This window comes from Carcharodon carcharias, chromosome 3 (genome assembly GCF_017639515.1).
Source record: "Carcharodon carcharias isolate sCarCar2 chromosome 3, sCarCar2.pri, whole genome shotgun sequence".
Taxonomy (NCBI): Eukaryota; Metazoa; Chordata; class Chondrichthyes; order Lamniformes; family Lamnidae; genus Carcharodon; species Carcharodon carcharias.
In genome coordinates, this window is record NC_054469.1 from 99,311,565 (window position 1) to 99,333,777 (window position 22,213).

At 45.9% G+C, this 22,213-nt stretch overlaps 1 protein-coding gene across 1 annotated transcript in view; it reads left to right on the forward strand.

Annotated features, from left to right (window-relative positions):
• Positions 1-22,213, forward strand: part of mocos (molybdenum cofactor sulfurase) — a 316,151-nt gene that overhangs the window by 269,392 nt on the left and 24,546 nt on the right. The window contains exons 11-12 of the mRNA XM_041184888.1: positions 5,644-5,768; positions 20,277-20,388. Coding sequence (XP_041040822.1) covers positions 5,644-5,768; positions 20,277-20,388 — 237 coding nt within the window. The remainder of the gene's footprint in view (positions 1-5,643; positions 5,769-20,276; positions 20,389-22,213) is intronic.

The following is a 22,213-nucleotide window of genomic DNA, read 5'->3' on the forward strand; positions in this document are numbered from 1 at the left end:
GAGCCCCGGCGCCTGCAAGTGTCTGAGGGTATAGGCACCATGGAAGCTGCCTGGGTACCTTGCGCAGACTTGTAAAAGTAGCATCCTGCGATCACACTCTAGCTGCACGTTCATGGAGTGGGAGCCTTTACTGTTGACGAATGCACTGGGCTCACCTGCTGGCGCTTGATGGCCACATGTGTGCAGTCTATTGTGCCCTAGACGCTGGGGAAGCCAGCAATTGCCGCAAAGCCCCAGGCTCACTGTGTCTGGCTTGCTTAATCCTAACGGTAGTGGATGAAGGTCAATACATGCCCGAACAGAGCGTCTGTAACCTGCTTGACACAGGTGTGGACAGCTGATTGGGAGACAATGCAAAGATCACACACTGAGCCCTGAGAGGGGCCAGAGGCATAGAAGTTGAGGGCAGCTGTGACTTTTAGAGCCACTGGCATGGGGTGTCCACCTACACAGTTAGGGGAGATCTCAGGTCCAATCATCTGACAGATATAGTTGACTGTCTCCCTTGAGAGACAGAGCCTCCTTCGGTACTGCATCTCAGACATATTGAGGTAGCTGCCTCGCTGCCTGAATATCCTGGCAGTGGCATCGTCTGTGGCCCCTTATGCCTTGGACTTCCTCTTGGCCCTGCGCCCCTTGTGCCTGCGCCTGTCCTCCCAAAGATGGCTCCCCTGGAGGCTGAATGTGCACTCTTGGCCTCCTCCCAATTCTAGCCTTCCCTTCTTCCTCAGAGGAGCTGCCTCCAGTGGACAGTTCAGTTCCCATTCCCAGGCTAAGGGAAGGCTTTCTGAAACCTGCAGGCTCAGAAAAGATTCCTCACTGCAGAGTGCTGACCTAAAGGTTCAGAGTCCAGAAAAAGCAGCTGGTATGCGTTCTGAAGTACTGCAGATCACACAGGCAAGTTTGAAAAACTTTCAAAAATAAATACTTGACTGTGCACATTCACGACCCCAGTGAGCCCTCTTATCCCACCCAAAATGTGTCCTACCTGCTTGCCTGTTGCGCCCCTGCGCCAACCCAAAGTTTGCACGGGCGCAGAAAAATCGGCGTCGATTGAACACTTAGCCTGTCAATTAATGGTGGCCGCATGTCAGACATCATCGCACGTCCGCCTAGCGAAATATCACAATGGCGCGTGGTGATGTCGGGATGATTGCCTGATGTCACCGTGTGTCATTTTACGCACTGACGTGCGGGGCCCGCCCCTGCACGACAACAGGAAAATTCTGCCCATGGTTTCCTTCATGTATTTATACCATTCTTGTGATAATTCATCATTGACTCAGTGTCCTTATCTTGCATGTCTGGTTCTATGCATCCAAAAATAACCTGACCTTTAACACAAATGGGCCAGCAGCTTATGCAAGAAAATATAATCTTTGCCTTATCTATCCTGATGATTTACTCCATTATCATCCACTTATTTTAACCTAATACAAAGGTCAAGCATCAACTATCACAGTCTGACCCATAGATCAGTCATCAGCTTATCCTAGCCTGATCCAAAGGTCACATTCCTAACTACACACACACTAGTGATTACTTTTACTGCAAACACTTTTAAATCTTATAGCAGCAATTTGGTCAAACCTGAGTATCCCAGGATACACCATTTCAGCTGAATATCCAAGGTCGCGAGCTGGCTGCCTCCACCTCTTCCAAGGCAACAAGAGGATTACTGCTTCGAAGTGTCAGAAAGTATGAGGCAGCACATTGTGTAGAGCACCAACTGGGTCACAGTGATGTCTTGTATATATTGAATGTAAATAGTTAATTTCAGTGATGAGATAAATAAAGTTACTGTGTTTTTACAATGGTTAGCATGCTCTTTGAAGCTTAATATCAAACAGTATTTAAAATATACAGAGATATCATCAGGTTCTCACTGGCCTCAGTGGAAACTGCAGCTAGTAGTCCATCTGCCTGTGACCAAAATATTTTGAAGATTGTATGCATGGTTGTCCTCCTAGTGAAGGCTCAGGCTTGTGCATTGCTAGGCATATGTTCTGTTATTCAGTCGTCAGGCTCTATCAGCTAAACCTTCGCTGAATTCGTAGATCCCTCACTAAAATGGCTTCCTGAAGACAGCCTGCTCCAAGTCCCCACGCCTGGACACCACTTCGCCTCCACCCTCTTCATCTGAAGGATCTCCCTCTGAGTCTACTGGCCCTTCATCTCCCTCATCCTTCTCCTCCTCAGCCTCAGATAATATGGGGCCCTTATGGCACTCTGCCCCTTCGAGTGTCACTCCCCTTTTTTGTGCCATGTTGTGCAGCATGAGGCACACAACCATTACAAGACACCATGGCAGGTGAATATTGTAATGTGCCACCAGAGCGGTTCAGGCAATGAAAGCATATCTTTAACAGGCCAGTGGCCTGCTCAGTGTAGTTCCTGGTTTGCTGGTGACTTTCATTGTAACAGCATTGGGACTGTGTTTGAGCTGTTCACAGCAGTGTGAGGAGCCACCTCCTCAGAGGGCAGCCCTTGTTGCCCAGAATCTAACTGCTTACTTGGGGACTTGGATGAAAGATCTGCGGAAAGTTTGATTGGCATGGTATGAATGAGTCATGGGCAGCTGCCAGGAAAGCGTGCACATAGACATGGAGGAAGTTTTTCTTGTGGTCACTCACCGGCTGCACATTCAGTGAATTGTATGCCTTTCTGTTTATGAAAAGCTTTCAGGTCAATCAGTTGGTGCCCTGATGGCTACATGTGTGCAATCAATAATATCCTGCACATGGGGGAATCCGGCAATGGCAGTGAATCTTGTGGCCCTCTGCGCGTGGGAGGCCGCCTTGGTGCTGGCCTTGATGTAGTCGCCTACCTTCACAAAGAGGACGTCCATAAGGTGATGCACTGGTGTGCAGCTGACTTCTGACTGTCCTCCCGTATGACTTGACTGTGCAGGCATGATCCAGCAGGATGTTAAAATGGCAGCCTCATCCACAAAAATCACAGAAAGTGATTTTAAAATGGTGCTGTCAACTTCCAAAACGGTGCATGTGGAGGTCTTGGCCTGCCCCTTTCTAACGCCACTGTAAATGGCTGGAAACGGAGATGGGACTTCTGCCTTTGCAGCTTGGCGGCCAGTTTTTTCTAAAACCTGTCTCTGGGGACCTCAAAATCTTAGCCCTTGATTCTGTGTTTTAATTTCAATGCAACACTATGTAACCCTGTGGGTAAGTACTGAGACTGGTTATTTTAGTTAAATTTAAGGATATGGCTGATGCTGGAAATGCTGTATTAATTGTCCATTCCTAGTTGCATTGAGTATGTAGTGTGGGACTGGAACCTCATGAAGGCCAAACAGGATAGGGATGGCAGATTTTGTTCCCTGAAGGACATTGGTGAATCTGTTGGGTTTTACAATCTTCCATTGTCATGTTATCATGTTGCCAGGTATCAGCTCACACATCACCTGATTTACAGAATTCAATTTCTTGATTTGTCCTGGTGGGATTTGAACTCACACCCTCTGGATTCCTAGTCTAATACCATAATCATATAGGCTTCAATACTCCCATTTGTGGAGTCAAGGGGTTAGCAGATGCTTACTTTTGTCTAACCAGCTTTGGGAGGGGGAAAAGCTTTGATCAGGTCACCCTCTTTCAGACCCTAAAATCCCCTGCCCTGGGCTCACTCCTGCTCTCCCAGAGGCTGATACACCTCAGCTTACTTGGCATGCTGGTCTTCAGGCCTGCAGCCCTGAGCTGGCCCCTGACTCACCTGGGAAGGGGGATTGTGAACTCCCAGCATGGTCCCCTGGTTCCATTCCCAAGTTATCCCCTTCCACTGCTTATTTTGTAGGGCAACAGAGGCTCCACCCCTTAAATGGCCCCCCAGAAATTTCCAGAGACCTCAAGGTCCTTGCATAATTGAGTCCTTGCCATTTCCCTATGGGCTCAAGCTGGAATCGTGTAGGACCTCCAAGGAAATTTAGGACTACTGGTATGACATAGGATAAAGGGCTTAAAAATTAGAATTAAGATATAACCAAATAAGTGATCGGAAAAAAAATCATCATTTAATAATAAATATTTTAGGCCCCTGAAGAAGAGGATCAGGATGTGAAAATGTCCTGAAAGATAGGGCAGAATTTTGCCGTCTGCGAGCAGGGGACGGGGCCTGCTCGCCGATGCATAAAATGACGTGGGATGATGTTAGGCGGAACCCCCGACGTCATCCCGCCCCATTTAAATTTTCAGGAAGGCGGGGGCACAGCAAAATCAGCTGTGGCCCCGCCGACCTGTCAGTGACCAATTGAGGTCATTGACAGGGTCAATTAAACAATTAAAAGACCTGCCCGTCCAACCTTTAGGTTGGCGGGTTGGCCAGGAGCCCCAGTGGGGAATAGAAAAAACATGAAACCTCATCCATCGGCGGGATGAAGTTTCATGTAGGGTTTTAAAAAGTTTAATAAAGTTTTACTGTAATTTATGAACATGTCCCATCTCATGTTGAGGGGGACATGTTAGGGATTTTTTTTTTATCTTTTTAAAAGTGTAAGCAATCTTGCTGAGGCAGCACTGCGCATGCTGTGAAAGAGCGTACTCTCGCTTTCGGGGAATCCCCCCGCCCGCACAGGATGTGCATAATGCTTCCTGCCGGATGTCACGCTAGGCAGGCCTTAATTGGCCTGCCCACGTAAAATGGAGGCGGGGCCCCCTTCTCCAGCGGGGATCGTCTCCCCACCCACCAGAGATTGGGTCGGGACCGCCCGCCCAGCAGACAGAAAATTCCTTGTGAGGCCAGAAAAAGTAGAAGCTGTTGTGGGGTCCCGGCATGGAATGTTCTTAGTAAAGATACTGCAACTTCCCAAAATTTATCATAAGCTGCTGATGACATTCAAAGACATAATGATAAGGTGGTACCAGTTCTTGAAGTGCCTACTGAATGCCATAGACTGGCACAATGCAGATTCAGTTCCCTACTTTGGCTGAATCCTTAATGTCATCCCACAGAGGCAGGCTAGGAATGGAAGAGGGGACTGCAAATAAGCTGAGAAGGAGTCTTCAACGGGCTAAATTCATGCATCTTCTGGTAGCAGACAGTTGTGAAATTTTGTTGATATGAGAGTAGTCTTATTTTCAACTGTGGGAAATAGCTAACCAAGGCTCCAACGGCAGCACCTTCCAAACCTGTGATCTCTGCCACCTGGAACAACAAGGGCAGCAGATACATGGTCAAAATCCATGTGTCAAAATCCTGGAAATACCTTGCTAGTAGCACTGTGGTTGTTCCTACAACACATGGTCTACAGCAGTTCAAGAAGATGGCTCACCTCCACATTCTCAACGGCAATTGGGGATGGGCAATAAATACTGGTCTAAGCAGTGATGCCCATTTACGAATTTTTAAAAAAGCCCAGAAAGGCCAAATAAGGGCAGAAAATAGGGTAACATGACAGCCCAGAAGGAAAGAACGGTTTTGACCAGTAGTCTTATTTCCCAGTTTTTATTGTTTCTTCATTCTGGGAGGCTACGGACCTACCTGCTTTCCCGGCTCTCCCAGGTCATTACATGGCTTCCAGTTGGGGTGGGCCTGTGTTGTGTTTACAGCTTTATGGGACATACTGGATATGCCAGGCATTTTTTATTTATTTGTATCTTCATAAAATTAACTTATACCTTTTTAATACAGGGTAAAAGGATTGGACTGTGGGGAAAATGTTGCGAGATGGATTTCCACTTTTCTTGGACGGCAGACCTTTCTGATCAGACAGAGTTCTAATTTTCACAGACCCTTGAAAAAGTTGCACACTCAAGGTAAAAAACTAAATATTAATTGAAAAACTGACATTTGCCAAGGCCAACTAGTTGAAACATTGACCATTTACATCATGCACTAAGTAATTCACATTACTCAATGCCACAGTGCCAGGAAAGGAATCAGAGTTTTACAACAACAACTTATTACATTAAAGGCACTTTATACATATGAAACATCCCAGGGCACTTCACAGGAGCATTATAAAACAAAGTAAGTCACCTAGCCACAAAGGAGATATTAGGTCAGATGACTAAAAGCTTCATCAACGAGATAAGTTTTAAGAAGTGTCTTAAAAGAGGAAAGTGAAGTGGAGAGATGTGGGGAAGGAATTCCAGATCTTGGGCCTAGGCAACTGAAGGCATGGCCACCAATGGTGGAGTAATTATGATTGGGAACACGGAACAGGCCAGAATTAAAGGAGCAAGAAGCACAGGTATCTCGGAGGATTGTGGGGTTGGAGGAGATTACAGAGATAAGGAGGGACAAAGCCTTGGAGGATTTTGAAAACAAGGATGAGAATTTTAAAATCAAGACATTGCTTGAGCAGGAGCCAGTAGGTCGGCAAGCACAGGGATGGTAGGGGAACAGGACTAGTTGCGGGTTAAAACACAAGCTGCAGAGTTTTGGATGACCACAACTTTACGAAGCATAGAAGGTGGGACATCAGCCAAGAATGTGTTGGAATAGCCAAGTCTAGAGGTAACAACAGCATGGATGAAGGTTTCAGCAGTAGATGAGCTGAGACAGGGTTGAAATCAAGTGATGTTATGGAGATGGAAAAAAAAGTCTTATTGATGGCATGAATATGAAGTCAGAGCTCATCTTAGGATAAAATGTGACACTGAGGTTGCAAACAGACTGGGTTAATCTCAGACTGTTGCCAGGAAGAGAGAAGGAGTCAGCAGTTAGCAAACAGAGCTTGGAAAAGAGACTGAAAATAATGTCTTCAGTTTTACCAATATTTAATTGGTAAAATTTCTGCTCATCCAGTACTGGTTGTCAGATAGGCAGCCTAATAATTTAGTAACAATGGAGGAATTGATAGAAATGGTGTTGATGTAGAGCTGGGCTTTATCAGCTAATAGATGAAAACTAATGCCGTGCCTTCGTATGATTTTGGAAAGGGCAGCCTGTAAATGAGAAATAGGAAGGGGCCGAGCTTTGATTGCTGGAAGACACCAGAGGTAACAGTGCAGGAGCAAGAGAAGCCATTACAAATGATTCTCTGGCTATGATTAGATAGGTAAGGATGGCACCACATGAGAGCAGTCACACCCAGCTGGATGGCAGTGGAGTGGAATTGGAGGAGGATGATATAGTCAACCATGTCAAAGATTGCAGACAGGTCGAGAATGATGAGGAGGGAAAGTTTACCTTTGTCACACTCACATGGGATGTCATTTGTGACTTTGATAAGATCCATTTAAGTACTGTGGCAGGGGTGGAAAGCCAATTGGAGGGATTTGACCATGGAGTTCTGGGAAAGATGGGAACAGATTTGGGAGGCGACAACAGGCTCAAGGACTTTGGAGAGAAAAGAGAGGTTGGAGATGGGAGAGTGGTTTGCAAGGACAGAGAGGTCAAGGATTATTTTTTTGAGGGATGGGATGCTGACAGCAGATTTAAAGGAGAGAGGGTCAACATCTGAAAAGGAAGAGCTGTTTGCAATATCGGCTAACTTGGGAGTTTAGAGGGGAAGTTAGGTGATCAGCAGATTATTGTGAATAGGATCAAGGAAACAGGAAGTGAGTCTTATGGACAAGATGAGCTCAGAGGGAACATGAGGGGGGATATGAGAGCAAATAAAGAAAGTTGCGAATTCAGAACTAGGGCAAGAAGTTAGTTACCTGTTCTTTAAGAGAAAACATTGAACTTGGATTTTACAGGTTGATCCAATTTCTTTCAGGGAAAAGAGCACATTTTCAATCATTTCATCCATTTGGGTTAAGTGTTAAGGGGGATTTTAACTCTAACCGTCTGGCAGAAAATGGGCAAGTGGGCATCTAAAATACCATAGGTATCTTCTCAGTCAATTTCCCACTTGCTTCACGGTAATACCAGTTTTAACCTCTTCTAAGGTGACAAATACACTCACTTGAAGCCGGTGGGTCCTTCTTTAAATATGCAGGTGAGGTTAGACGAGATCACTGGGCCTTGCCTGCAATTTTAACACAGTCTGAGTAGGAAAGCTACTGTGACTTTCTCACGAGGTTGAGTCAGGTCTGAAGAGAATCAGAATCTGAAAATGTACTGAAAGATAAAGTTTTACTTCTCTTGTGAGGCCAGGAGAAGGTAGAAGTGGCCCTGGGGGCCTGACATTGAAAGTTCAGTCTCCCGTACCCCAGACTCCCCTTCTGTCCCATCTCTCCTGTGATGCCAGCTTAGAAACTCCTCCCTCTCCAAACCTAACTGCATGTCATGGGCAGTCCCTGGCTGAATAATTTTCCAGGGGGTGCTGGTGGCCACTTACAGCCCATTTTCTGCTTGTTTCAAGCAAGATGATAATGAAGCTGGTTGATTAAAATTGAAGTGGGCTCGTACTGCCACCGGATGGATGAGAAATTAAGTAATCAGTGTGGTTTACCATCAGAAACCTGCCCAGAGCTAAAATTTCTCCATTGGTTTGTAATAGAAGACTTGTGCTATAAGTAACATCATCTGAAGATTGTTACATACAAAGTAAAGGTTATTAGGCAGGACATCCCCTCAAAGGCTCATAATAATGTTACTTGTCTGACCTCTCACTAAAATTATACTGCATCAGCCGTGCTTCTTACAATGAAGTACCTGCCCTGTTGGCTTATTGCCATATGCAAGCAGTAGTATTTTTCTCTATTATTAAGAATCTGGTATGGCATTGTTACCTTATCAAAAGTTTTCAATTTTTATATTACTTTTTACAGTAAACCTGTAGGACAAAAGTCATTTAAACATAGGGTCAAAGTTCTTCAATTACTTTTGGCTAATCATGGTAAGAGGTATTAATGCTAGCAATTGGAATTCGTTCCACCACCAGCAGTCAATGGCAACATCAAATCCCAAATCAGGTTTAGATAGTAATGTTAGATGCACAGTCAAGGGCCGTTTTCTCTATCTTGCCAACTTGCCCCAAGATGTCCAAAATGGACTCCTACCAATGCCAGATTTTTTTTTCATTTCCTGGATCTCCAAATTGGTGGCCTGGCTTAATTGTTGAATTGGGGTGGTTATGGTAGGAGGCCCCATGTCTACCAGGAACCGGATTCAAACTGCCCTTTGTCAATTCACGTAAAGCTATTAAGCCAACAGACAGCCAACGTTTTCAACTTGTCTGAGCTGAATTTGCAACTGGTCTCCAATGTTAACAGTTAGTGTCTACCACTTTATTATTCAGTGACTCTGGTAAAATATTGTGATATAATAGCATAAAAAAAACTCTGTGGTGCATTGCAGCTTGATACAAGTATTGAGATGCACCTTATATGATCTTGGAAAAGTGTGCAACATCACAGATGCTTTTGAATTGCCAAACATTTTGCTGCATTGTTGGAAGTTGACACAATTTTATTTATTACCAGATATGTTTCTCATGCCGAACACAAACATCAACTCTCATAGTGAAGCACTTTTGTTCGCTTTGATCAAAGTAGTCCCAGTTTGCAATATTATGTTCAATTTTGCCTTGGAAGAATAATTCACCTGTTTAATATCTTTGGGTGTATATATATGAATCCAATAGGCACATCATTTCTTAAGGTGACGAATACAAGTCATGCCAAACCTCTTCATATCAGACTGAATAAATTTATTTAGCAATTCAAGGATCCGAGGGGCGTTGAATTGGATAGCACTCGAAAACAGGCGTGGGGTACACAATGTCCTCCTCCTCAGCTTCTTGCTTGATAACGTGGCAAAAGTTGTTTCCTCATGATGGCACAGTTATGCAGCATACCAGCACAACTAGAGAGTCACTCAGCCAAGTACTGCAGGGCCCCTTGAGAGTGGTCCAGGCAGTGAAATTGCTATTTTAGTGTGCAAATGGCCTGCTCTATTAGATTTCTACAGTGTGTAACCTGCAGCAGTTCAAGAAAGTGGCTCACCACCACGTTCCAGAGGGTAGTTAGGAATGGGCGATAAATGCTGGCCCTGCAACAATGCCCAAACCCCCGAACAAATAAAACAAATGCAACATACATGAGCCTAGGTTGCCAACCAGAGACATGAGTCATGTTGTCAATGAATAGCCCTTGTCATCAAATAGCCACCCTTTGGTTTGTCATATTGGCTGAAATAGAGCTGGCACAGCAGGCTGCCACAGAATGAACAGATTGCTGCTAGGATACAGGGCTTGACCTGTATGATGCACTGTGGTCACACACTTGCATGTTCAGGGGAAATTCTTTCAGTTCAGATATATGGCAGAGTTGACATGATGCGCACAGAAATCAACGTGCATGCAGTCATTGGAACCCTGAACTATGGGAAAGCTTCCAATTCTTGAAATTTTAGTACTCTTACCTGCTTCTTACTGACAAGAGGAAATAAAATAATGTTATCTCTCTTGGAATAAAGAACGTTAGTGTTTTCCCTTTTGCAACAGCGCACTTCAAACTGCAAGACATTGCCAATATCTTCAACTCCATTCCAGACAGAACCAGTGACATTAAAGTTCATTGCCACAGTCACCTCTGGCAATGCAGGCCTTGTCATACGAGCATACGAAATAGGAGTAGAATGGGCATTCGGCACTCGAGCTTGCTCCACCATTCAATAATGGCTGATGTTTCGAGTTCTTCATTCCCATCTCCCCCCAATAACCTTTGATTTCCTTACCTAACAAGAACCTATCTGCCTCTGCCTTAAAATATTCAGTGACTCCACTCTACTGCCTTCTGAGGCAGAAAGTTCCAAAGTTGCACCACCCTCTGAGAGAAATCACCCCATAAGGGTGACCTCTGATTTTAAAACAGTGCCCCCTAGTTGTAGACTCACTCACAAGAGGAAACATCCTTTCCATGTCCACCTTATCAAGATCATTCAGGATCATATATTTCAATCAAGTCACCCCTCACTGTTCTAAACTCCAGTGGAAACAAGCCCAGCCTGTTCAACTTATCCTCATAAGATAACCCAGTCATTCCAAGTATCAATCTAGTGAACCTCCTCTGAATTGCTTCCAATGCATTTAAATCTTTCCTTAAATTATACCAAATTTACATTTACATCCTTCCTTAAATTAAACCAAAACTGCACAGTATTCAAGATGTGGTCTCACCAATGCCCTAAATAACTGAAGCATAACATCCTTTCTTTTATGTTCAATTCCTCGCGTAATAAAGGATAGCTAGCATTCCATTAGCCTTCTTGATTACATGCTGTATCTGCATACTAACTTTTTGTGACTCATGCACTAGAACATCTAAATCCCTCTGCATTTTGCAATTCTGATGTCATTCTCCATTTAAGTAATACTCTGCTTTTTTATTCTTCCTGCCAAAGTGAACAACTTCACATTTTCCCACATTATTCACCATCTGCCAGATTTTTGCCCACTCACTCAACTTATCTATATCTGTCTGCAAAGTCCTTCTGGGCAGAATCTTCAGCTTGGCGAGCGGGGACAGGGCCTGCTCACTGAGGCATAAAATGTTGCGCGGTGACGTCAGGCATGCGTCCCAAAGTCATCTCACATCATTCAGATTCTCAGTTCGGCGGGTGCACACCTGAGTCGGCTGCGCACCCACCGAACTGTCAAAGGTCTATTAAGGCCAGTTAACTATCAATTGAAACAATTAACTGAGCTGCCCGTCCAACCTTAAGGTTGGCAGGCAGGCAAAGAGCCCAGGCGGCCTTCGCATTCATCATGAAGCCTCATCCACGGGCGGGATGAGGTTTCAGGAAGGTTTTTAAAGTCTTATAAAAATTTTTAATAAAATTAATAGACATGTCCCAGCTCATATGACAGTTTAATGTGAGGACATGTCTTAAAATGTTTTATTTTCCTTTGTTAAATTTTTTTGAATTTTAACTAATCTCCCTGAGGCAGCTTCTTCACAAGAAATTTTCCTACCTATCTTAGTGTCATCTGAAAATTTAGCTACCATGCCTTTGCTCCCTTCATCTGAGTCATTGATGTAAATTGTAAAAAATTGAGGCCCCAGCACAGACCCTGACGAGACTCCACTAGTCACATCCTGCCAATCAGACGAAGACCCATTTATGCGTGCTCTCTGTTTTCTGCCAACCAGCCAATCTTCTATCCAGGCTAATATGTTACCCACCACACCATGAGCTTTTTTTTTCTGCAATAACATTTGATGTGGCACCTTATCAAATGCCTTCTGGAAATCCAAATCCAGTACGTCTACAGATTTGCCTTTATTCACAGCACGTACTACTCCTTCAAAGAACTCCAGTAAATTGGTTAAACATGATTGCACTTTCACAAAACCATGCTGACTTTTACCAATTACCTTGTGTCTTTGTAAGTGCCCAGCTGTAACCTCTTTAATGATCAACTCTAACACCTTCCCCACAACAGACGTCAGGCTAACTAGCCTATATTTTCCTGTTTACTGCCTCCCTCCCTTCTTGAATAGAGGGGTTATATTTGCTACTTTCCAGTCTCATGGAATCCTTCCAGAATCTCAGGGCAGAATTTTCCCTTTGGCATGCGGGGGCGGGACCCTCACGCCGACGTGTAAAATAAAACATGGTGACGTCGGGTGAGTGACCCGATGTCACCACGCACCATTGCAATATTTCGTTGGGCAGGCGCGCGATGATATCCGATGCGCACCCGCCATTAATTAACAGGCCACTTGAGGTGCCAATCGACGGCAATTTTTCGGTGCCCTTGCAATCTTCAGGTCGGCGCAACAGGCAGGCAGGCAGGTACGGCGCATTTGTATAAGCTTCATCCACGGGCGGGATAAGAGGATTCAGTGGGATTGTGAGTGTGCTCTGTCAGATATTGATTTTTCAAAGTTACTGATACTTGCCTGGTGATCTGCAATACTTCAAAATGCTTTACCAGCTGCTCGGACTGGACTCACAACTGGTCAGCACTCTGCAGTGAGGAATCTTTTTGGGCCTACAGGTTTCAGAAAGCCTTCCCTTAGCCTGGGAATGAGAGCTGAACTCTCCACTGGAGGCACCTCCTCTGAGGAGGTAGGAAGGACTAGAAGGGGGAGAAGGCCAGGAGTGCACATTCAGCCTCCAGGGCAGCCACCTTTGGGAGGATAGGCGCAGGCACAGGGGGTGCAGGGCCAAGAGGTAGTCCAAGGTGGATGGGGCCGCAGAAGACACCACTATCCTGCTGCCAGGCTATAAAGGCGATGAAGCAGCTGCCTCAATATGTTTGAGATGCAATGCCGAAGGAGGCTCCATCTCTCAAGGGAGACAGTCAACTATATCTGTCAGATAATTGGGCCTGAGATCTCCTCTTATTATGTGGGTGGACACCCCACGCCAGTGGCTCTGAAGGTCGCAGCTGCCCTCAACTTCTATGCTTCCAGCTCCTTCAAAGGGTCTGTGGGTGATCTTTGTGGTGTTTCCCAATCAGCTGTCCACACTTGTGGCAAACAGGTTACAGACGCTCTGTTCAGTCGTGCATTGGCCTTCATCCACTACCATTAGAACCAGGCAAGCCAGACACAGTGAGCCAGAGGCTTTGCGGCGATTGCTGGCTTCCCCCGCATCCAGGGTGCAAAGGTCCATCAAGGCGCCAGTAGGTGAGCCCGATGCCTTCATCAACAGGAAGGGCTTCCACTCCATGAATGTGCAGATAGTGTGTGACCACAGGATGCTGATTCTACAAGTCTGTGCAAGGTACCCAGGCAGCTCCCGCGACACCTAGATCCTCAGACACTTCCAGGTGCCGGGGCTCTTCAGTGCTCCAGCCCAGCTTGATGGATGGCTGCTGGGTGACAAGGGCTATCCCCTCAGAAGGTGGCTCATGACACCTCTCTGCCATCCAAAAACAGAAGCTGAACAGCGATATACTTGGAGCCACGCCTCCACAAGGGCTGTGGTGGAGAGAGCCATCGATCTTCTGAAAATACACTTCTGATGCCTGGACCGCTCAGGGAGCACACTCCAGTACCCCCCAGATCATCTGTCACTCATAGTGGTTGCAGTCTGCGCTCTCCAAAATCTTGCGCTGGACGATGAAGATGTAGACGCAATGGCTGCAGCTTCACACAATGAGTCCAGCAGTGAGTCCGAGGATGAGCACGTACAGGGAAATGCTGAAGGGGTAGATGCTGACCTGGGCATATTCCAGAGAGGCAGGGACGCCCGGGAGACTTTAATCCAATGAAACCTCAGCTAGCACACCACATGTGGACTTCCAGGATAAGGCTGGCCTGCAGGCTCCATACTCGACACCTTGGCCAGGATTTTCCCCTCAGCGATTTGGGGGCGGGGCCCGCTCGCCGAGGGGAAAATGATGCGGGATGACGTCGGGAGGAACCCCCGACATCATCCCGGTCCCTTTAACTATTCAGTAAGGCGGACGGACAGCGAAATCAGCTGTCTGCCCGCTGATCTGTCAATGGCCAGTTAAGGCCATTGACAGGCTAATTAAACTTATTAAACACCCTGCCCGTCCAACCTTAAGGCTGGCGGGCAGGCCAGGGGCCCCAGCGAGCTGCAGATTATTAATGAAACTTCATCCACTGGCGGGATGAAGTTTCATGTCCGTTTATTAAAAATTTAACAAATTTTATGTGTTTATAATTAACATGTCCCATCTCGTGTGACATTGTCACATGAGGGGGACATGTTAATAATTTTAATATTTATCTATTTTTAGAGTTTACTTACCTCTCACGAATCTCCCTGAGACAGGACTTTGCCTCAGGAGCAGTGCGCTCTTTCGCGAGCATGTACGAAAAGAGCGCACTTTGACAGATGGGGAATCCCTCCGCCCCCCGCACAGGAAGCACATAGCGCTTCCTGTTGGGCAGGCCGCTGGGCAGGTCTTAATTGGCCCGCCCACTCAAAATGGCGGTGGGCCCCAGTGTCTGCCCGCCATCCGAGGGCAAAATTCTACACCTTAAGTGCCAAATCTGCTTGGATAGGAACATTAACCAAAGGTCTTGTTAATAAAGCTGAATGTCCCATAAATCACTCATAACATTATTAGAAACCATCCACCTGCAGAAGAAAAGAGGCACCCTCAGCCAGGGTGACATGTCTGAATTTAATATTACAACCAAAGGAACTTAAGAAAACAAAATGACTAAGGTGTTAAAAAACACACATGCTCATAAAGACCTCATTGCAGGCCAACACAAAAGCACCAGTGATAAACCCATGATGTGCCTAAGGAGCCTTCTGTTTATGTTTTCAGGTGCTACATCTTGGTGCTCTCCCCTCGCTGGGAGTGGCATCTGACACAGCTTGCTCACTCTGCTGTCCTGTCGGCCTCGATGACTTTGGTGGTCATCCTCTGGCCCGTGGAGCCTATGATAGCCTCGCCTGAGAGGGATCTGCCAGTTCCACAGCTGGCATCTCCCTAGTTGTCGCAGCCTCACCGGATGCAATGCTCACTGGCAGAGGGGTGAAGGAGCTGTCGTCCTTATCCGAAAGACTCTGAGCAAAGCCCACACAGATGACAGGCAGCTGCCGCACTGACGTGAGATCGCTTTTGACCTCTTTGCTCACTGTGGATGGATGGGCATTGAGCTGGGAAACTTGATGCGTAGACCATCTCCCACACTGCACTGACCAGCTGAGGTCAATGCCGATGTGAGGGTTTCCTGGTCCAAGCGCATCACCAGGAAGCTCTGATTGGTCTCCTGGAGGAGCCTTTCTATGAGAGTCACCACTGTCTCCATGGAGGACCCATGGCACTCCGCCGTGGGGCTCATTGCATCGGTGGTAGGCTGTGTAGACTCCTCCACCACGGACACGAAGCCAAGCATAGCATCATGTATCTCCCCCAGATGCTCCCACACACCCGGCCGCATTTTCTGCATTTGCTGCGTTGTGGACGACTCCAGAGGCACATAATCAGGCACTGATTAAGCATGTGCGTGTTCCCCTGCAGTCCTCCAACTGCTGGAGCCATGGGCATTCTATATCTCTGCCAACTCCTCCAGTGACTGTGAAGTGCCCTCACCACTGTGCCCCGGGACACTAACCGATGTTCTAATTCCCACCGAGGTGCTAGTATCTGCGCTGGTGCCTGCCTCGCAGAGATGGTATGATGCTGGTGGCTCCGTGACTTCAGGGCCCTCAGGTGTGAGAGGAGGCCTCTACTGCTTCTCCTCCCGGCCCTGCTGCGCTGATGCTGAAACGAAGAACAAGAACAAGGACATTGGATCAGTTAACGTAGAGACAATGTTAATGTGCATCCCTGTCCCCTGGATCATTATGCGTTCATGCTTCCATAAGCAATGGTCAAGCCATGTTGCAAACTTCAATCACTGAACATTCAGCACTGCCATGGCTGTGAGAACAACAGTGACCTCAGTGCTGGGCAAACATACCTGTCCATGGCACCCCAGCCTCACCGACATCGATGGACCTGGGCGCATGGCGCCTCTCCAGATCTAGGGCCTCCTGCTCGAAGTGGCTGAGAATCACCAACTGGGCCAGCCCTCCGCCAGACCTCACCCACTTGGCAGTATTATGTGCATTCTTCTTCTGAAAAGGAGAAAAGAGCATTGATTAGTGTTACTTGTACCTGGACTCTCTTTGCAGACGGCCCATCCCAACCAGAGTGGGACATTGCAGGGCTCCGGTGCCTCCTCACTCCGCTGCTGCCAATCACTCACACAAAGATGTCCACCCCCCCGCACCACCCCCTTGGCCAAATCCGGCCTACATCACATTAGGCACCACATGGTCTAACCTTCCATAGCAAAGAGGCACAAGCACGTGGAGCGCAGAGAACAGCAGATCGATTGGTGCCACGCCACCTTGAAGCTCCCCTTCCAGCATGTCATCTCCCTGACTTTGACATGTCCTGGAGTTCCAGCACTGCGCCTAGGTGCAGCTCCTCCAGGTTGTCCCAAAACAGTAATGTGGATCTCAGTGCACCACATGCTGCGGGTGCAGAACCCTCTCAGGGTGACTTCAGCATGGGCAATATCTGCTGGCCCACCCAGCAAAGGACACATGCCATCATTGATTCAAGGCACTCAGATCTCCTCTACTCAACAAACTCCAGTCTGCACTCAGTTTCCTCAGCAGCACTCCATTGTTCTGCTCTCATTTTGCAGTTGCAGCTGCAACAGTTGACAAGTTACACTAAAGATCTCCTTGGGGAAGGGAAGACATCCCACACGCTTTTCCGCATTGCAGTCCAGGTCAGAGAATTACTCTCTGAGCATACTGGGCAGATATGACCTCCTGCTGAGACCCCTTCTTTTCCTTCCTCTTCTAGCTCCATGTGGCCTCTGGTCATCTCCTAATCAAGCTCAATTCCAAGAGGAAAGCTTACTAGTGCATTGATGTCTGGGAACAACCGGTTTGTGTAGAAGCCATGAAGTCAGCAAGCAGTCCTTCGGCACCTGCCACGTTACCCCCGGAGGCTTTTACAACTTGAAACAACTGTGGAAAGCCCCCAAAACATCTATAATTGTAATCACAGCCAGAAACTGTGACTAGTTGATGATCCCTTTAAATTGATCTAATGAAGGGCCCTTCCTGCTGCTTGTTGCCGTATTCAGCGTACGAGATAAGAAGGGGAGTTGACAGGAGCGTGGAGCTCCAAAATGGCAGTGTTAAGGTCAAATTAGTGTTAACGCTAAACGACATTTTCATCTGCCTGCTCTGCATTTTCATGGCATGAAATTGAACATGCTTGCGCAAACCCCTTTACCAGTATGGCATCCAGCACACCTCAGGTGCCATTTTGGAACTCAAGGGGCCTCCCACCACCCAAAAAACAGGTGCTATCCCTGAGCCCAAAATACTGCAGGTGATAGAAACCTGAAATGGAAACAGAAAATGCTGGAAATACTCAGCAGGTCAGGCAACATCCGTGGAGAGAGAAAAACCGAGTTAATGTTTCAAGCAAATGACCTTTCATCAAAACCTTTCATGAGAAAATACTGGAACCCAGTTCCCTGCCAATAACACTTGTATTTTAAATTATTTAGCCTTCTGTATCTACAGAGTTTGTGTTTTGCCTTTGTGTTCATTGTTCTGGATTGTTCCAAAAAGGAAGTCCAAAATATCTAAAACAAGGCTTTCTCACACTCTCAGAAATGCAGTCTTGCCTTTTGAGAAGTCAATTTGTCAACACACAGTAATGTAGTCACCAATAGACTGTAGTTAGAAATATAAAAGGCCTATTAAAACCAGCTAGGGGAATCAATGAGGGTTTTGAAACTAAAATTACATTAATTAGTTTGTGACCTCCGTTAATTAACCAGTGATAAAGGCAAGCACTTCAAGTGCTGTTTCAAAGACTTGGATTCTTGTTCTCTCTCAGGCAATCAACGGTATAACACCATCTTTGTGATACAGATCAGGGAGGGACAGAGATACAGCTAATTTCACAACATGAAGTGGCAGAAATGCATTTTCAGGGAGGCATCTCTCTTAAAATAATTTACTTTCTTAGCTACAAAACAGTCACAGAAGAAAGTCTTTGAAGAAGATTTTTCTATATCTGCACCCAGGCACAGTGGATGACTTTGATGCAGAGAATTTGATGCAGAGAATATCAAAATATCACACTTTGATACTTTGAGTGCACACTTACAAAGGAATCCATCTGATTTTCCTCCATTACTTTATACAGAGAGAAATGGGTGCACTCTGACCTGACCAATTTTCTAAAATGCATTATGTTAGGTTATCCAGTGCTCAGAGATCCAGGAAAACCTCCCGATAAATCCTAGTCAAAGCCTCTCATTTTTATCAGAATGTCAGTCTTCAGAAGAAATGCTAAGTTGCAGAATAAAAAACAGAAAACGTTGAAAACACTTTTCGGGTTAAGCAGCATCAATAAAGAGAGAAACAGAGTTAATGTTCCCGATTTTAACTCACTCAAAACCTGTTCACTTACACAGAAGTAAAATCGGACTCAGTGGGTGGAATTTAATGTGCCCTCCTTCCCACCAGAGACAGGTTTGGGTGGGGGGGTGCGGTTTGAGGGTTGGGGGGGAGGGATCCATGTGACTGGGTGGGAAGATGTGGGGTGAAGACCTTCCTGCCTCCCTCCAATTTAGTCCTGGGCAGCAAGGCTCGAGGATGGCCTTCCTACACGTAGGCTGAGTTGATAGTTAACCAGGGTAGGCAGTGCCACGTTGCACGCCTGGAATAAGAGTCCCCTCTGCCCTTTAAATCGATTCCTTTCTGTCCCTTGCCAGGGTCTCCCTGTCTGGCCCTCGTAAACCCATGCAATTCGCCTGTTTCCCAAGGTTCCAGCAATGATCCCTGGTGCGGGCCATGCTGCTGTATGTGCAGTGACCACCACTCCCAGTGGCACTGTTGGTACTGGAGAATTGCCAGCCTCTGATTGGCCGGCAGCTCTCGGAGGCAGGATATCTGCCTGCACCAGGATTTCTGGAGGGAAATTCTCCTCAAATGAGCCAGGAGGCCCAACAGCAGGCAGCTAGGTGTCTGATTGCGACTTAATCCTAACTGGCCTCCCGAAAATGGCTACAGCAGATTTGTCACTGGTTTTCCAGCTAGTGGACAGGCCTCTCTTTCGCTATCATTAAATTCTGCCCAGTATTTTAGGTCAATGACCTTATATAAATATTTTACTTTTGTTTTATAGGTAAATTATGAACATGTTCTACACCTTCCAATGCACATTAATATCTTATGACATTATTTGAAGAAGAACAGGGGAGTTCTTCCAGTTTCCTGGCCAATATTCCTTCCTCAATCAATACTATCAAAAATAGATTAACTGCTCATTCGTTAGTAGAATGACACCACCCCAAAAGGCTACATTTATCTACATAATAGTTATTACATGTCAAAAGTAATGTGTGTGTTAAGCTCTGACATACTTTGATGTAACAAGGCGCTAAACAACATAACGTTACTAATTACAGGTTAGGTTTCCTTATTCTTTAAGGAGAACAATATTTTGCTTAAAAAATATATAATTTAGCAGTGTAAAGTATATGGGAATGCTCCCACACCATCTCACTTCTGGTGAGATTATGGGGTAAAACATGAGTTTCATTGCAAAATAAATTAAACAGCATGCTTGGATCAACAACTCAGCTGATCCTATTACGATGTTCAGGTGTCTGCTCCAATATTGAAGGTGTCCTAAATTACTTTGCTCTTGCTACTGACTGAATGGCTTCATTGGGAGGGAGAATATGAGCGTAAAGACGACAAAAGTCCTAATGAAATGTTTCAGGTTTTAAAGCAAACAAGAACAAGTAAATTTTGAATAAATTGCTTTTCCATTCTAATAGTTATATATTTTTAAAGCTGAAATGTGATGTCCAATAATTTTGCCCTAACATAACTTTGCAGAGATTGAAAATGCTGGCCATTGTATCTTCCACATGTCTTTAATGACGTATTTAAATTTTCAGTTCAAAATCAAGCTTTGACCCAATCATCTTCCCTGTCATTGGTGAATGAAGGCCAGTATCTTCTCATAAACATGGCGAGCATTCTACACCTCAAGGAACGGATATTACAACGGTAGGATCTATCCAGAAAGGACACTCTCCTCATGGATATTAAAGAAAAAAATATAAAACTGTGCCAAGCAGATGGTAGTTGTGTTATTCAATGAAAAGCTAATAATGTAAAGTATTTGGAATACTTTCAGTCAAGTTCCTTAGTGGTAAAGAAAATGGATTGTGACAATAGTGAGTGGGAGTGACTGCTCTTGACATCAAGGCAGCATTTGACCAAGTGTGGCATGAAGGAGCCCTAACAAAACTGGAGTCAGTTGGAATCAGGGGGAAAACTCTCTGCTGGTTGGAGTCATACCAGCACAAAGGAAGATGGTTGTGGTTGTTGGAGGTTCCAGGACATCACTGCGGGAGTTCCTCAGGGTAGTGTCCTAGGCCCAACCTTCGACAGCTGCTTCATCAATGACCTTCCTTCCATCATAAGGTCAGAAGCGAGGATGTTCACTGATGATTGCACAGTGGACCAGCCATATAAATACTGTGGCTACAAGAGCAGGTCAGAGATTAGTAATCCTGCGGCAAGTAACTCACCTCCTGACTCCTCAAAGCCTGTCTACAAGGCACAAGTCAGGAGCATGATGGAATACTCTCATTTGCCTGGATGAATGCGGCTTCAACAACACTCAAGAAGCTTAACACCATCCAGGACAAAGCAGCCCACTTGATTGGCACCCTATCCACAAATATTCACACCCTTCATCACCAATGCACAGTGGCAGCAATGTGTACCATCTACAAGATGCACTGCAGAAACTCACCAAGGCTCCTTAGACAGCACCTTCCAAACCCACAACTGCTACCATCGAGAAGGACAGGACAACAGATGCACGTAAACAATATAACCTGCAAGTTCCCCTCTAAGCCGCCCACCATCCTGAAATATATCACCGTTCCTTCACTGTCGCTGGGTCAAAATCCTGAAACACCCTCCCTCAAAGCATTGTGGGTGTACCTACACCACATGGACCTCAGCGGTTCAAGAAGGCAGCTCGCCACTCATGGTCTCATGGGCAATTGGGGATGAGCAATAACGCTGGCCTAGCCAGTGATGCCCACATCCCCTGAATGAATTTTTAAAAAGCATTAATTTTTTAGCATAGACACTTCACTCCACATGACATGAAGAAGCAGATGAGTACAGTGAATACAGCAATGTTTCTGGGCCCTGACTGGCACTCCAGATCTAGCTTGTTCTCAGCCTAGCAACTCCAGTACAGCTATGACATTGGCATTCACCAAACAAATTGCCCAGATATTCCACAAATACGAGGACAAATCTAATCCAGCTAGTTATCGCCCTATCAACCTCCTCCTAATCATCAGCAAAATGAATAAAGAAATCTTAAGTGCTGTGAAGCAACAAGTGCTCACTTGGTCACTGATGCTGAGCTCAACTCCAGACCTCATCACAGCCTTGATTCCACCGTACGTGTAAGCTGAATGCCAGAGGACCGGTGGCAGTATCACCCTTGGCATCAAGGCAGAATTTGACCCCACAGGGCACCAAGGAACCCAAGCAAAATTGAAGTCAAAAGGAAACTAGTTCTAGCTGGAATCATATGTAACACAAAGGAAAATAGTTGTGGCTCGTCGCTGCTCTAGCACATTGCTACAGGAGTTTTTTTTCTTTATTCTTTCATGGGATATGGGCATCACTGAGAAGGTCAGCATTTGCTGCCCATCGCAAATTGCTCTGGAAGTGAGTGGCTTGCTTGGCCATTGCAGAGGGTAGTTAGTGGCCAATCATATTGCTGTGGGTCTGGAGACACATGTAGGTCAAACCAGCTAAAGATGGTAGATTCCTTCCCTAAAGGACATTAGTGAACAAG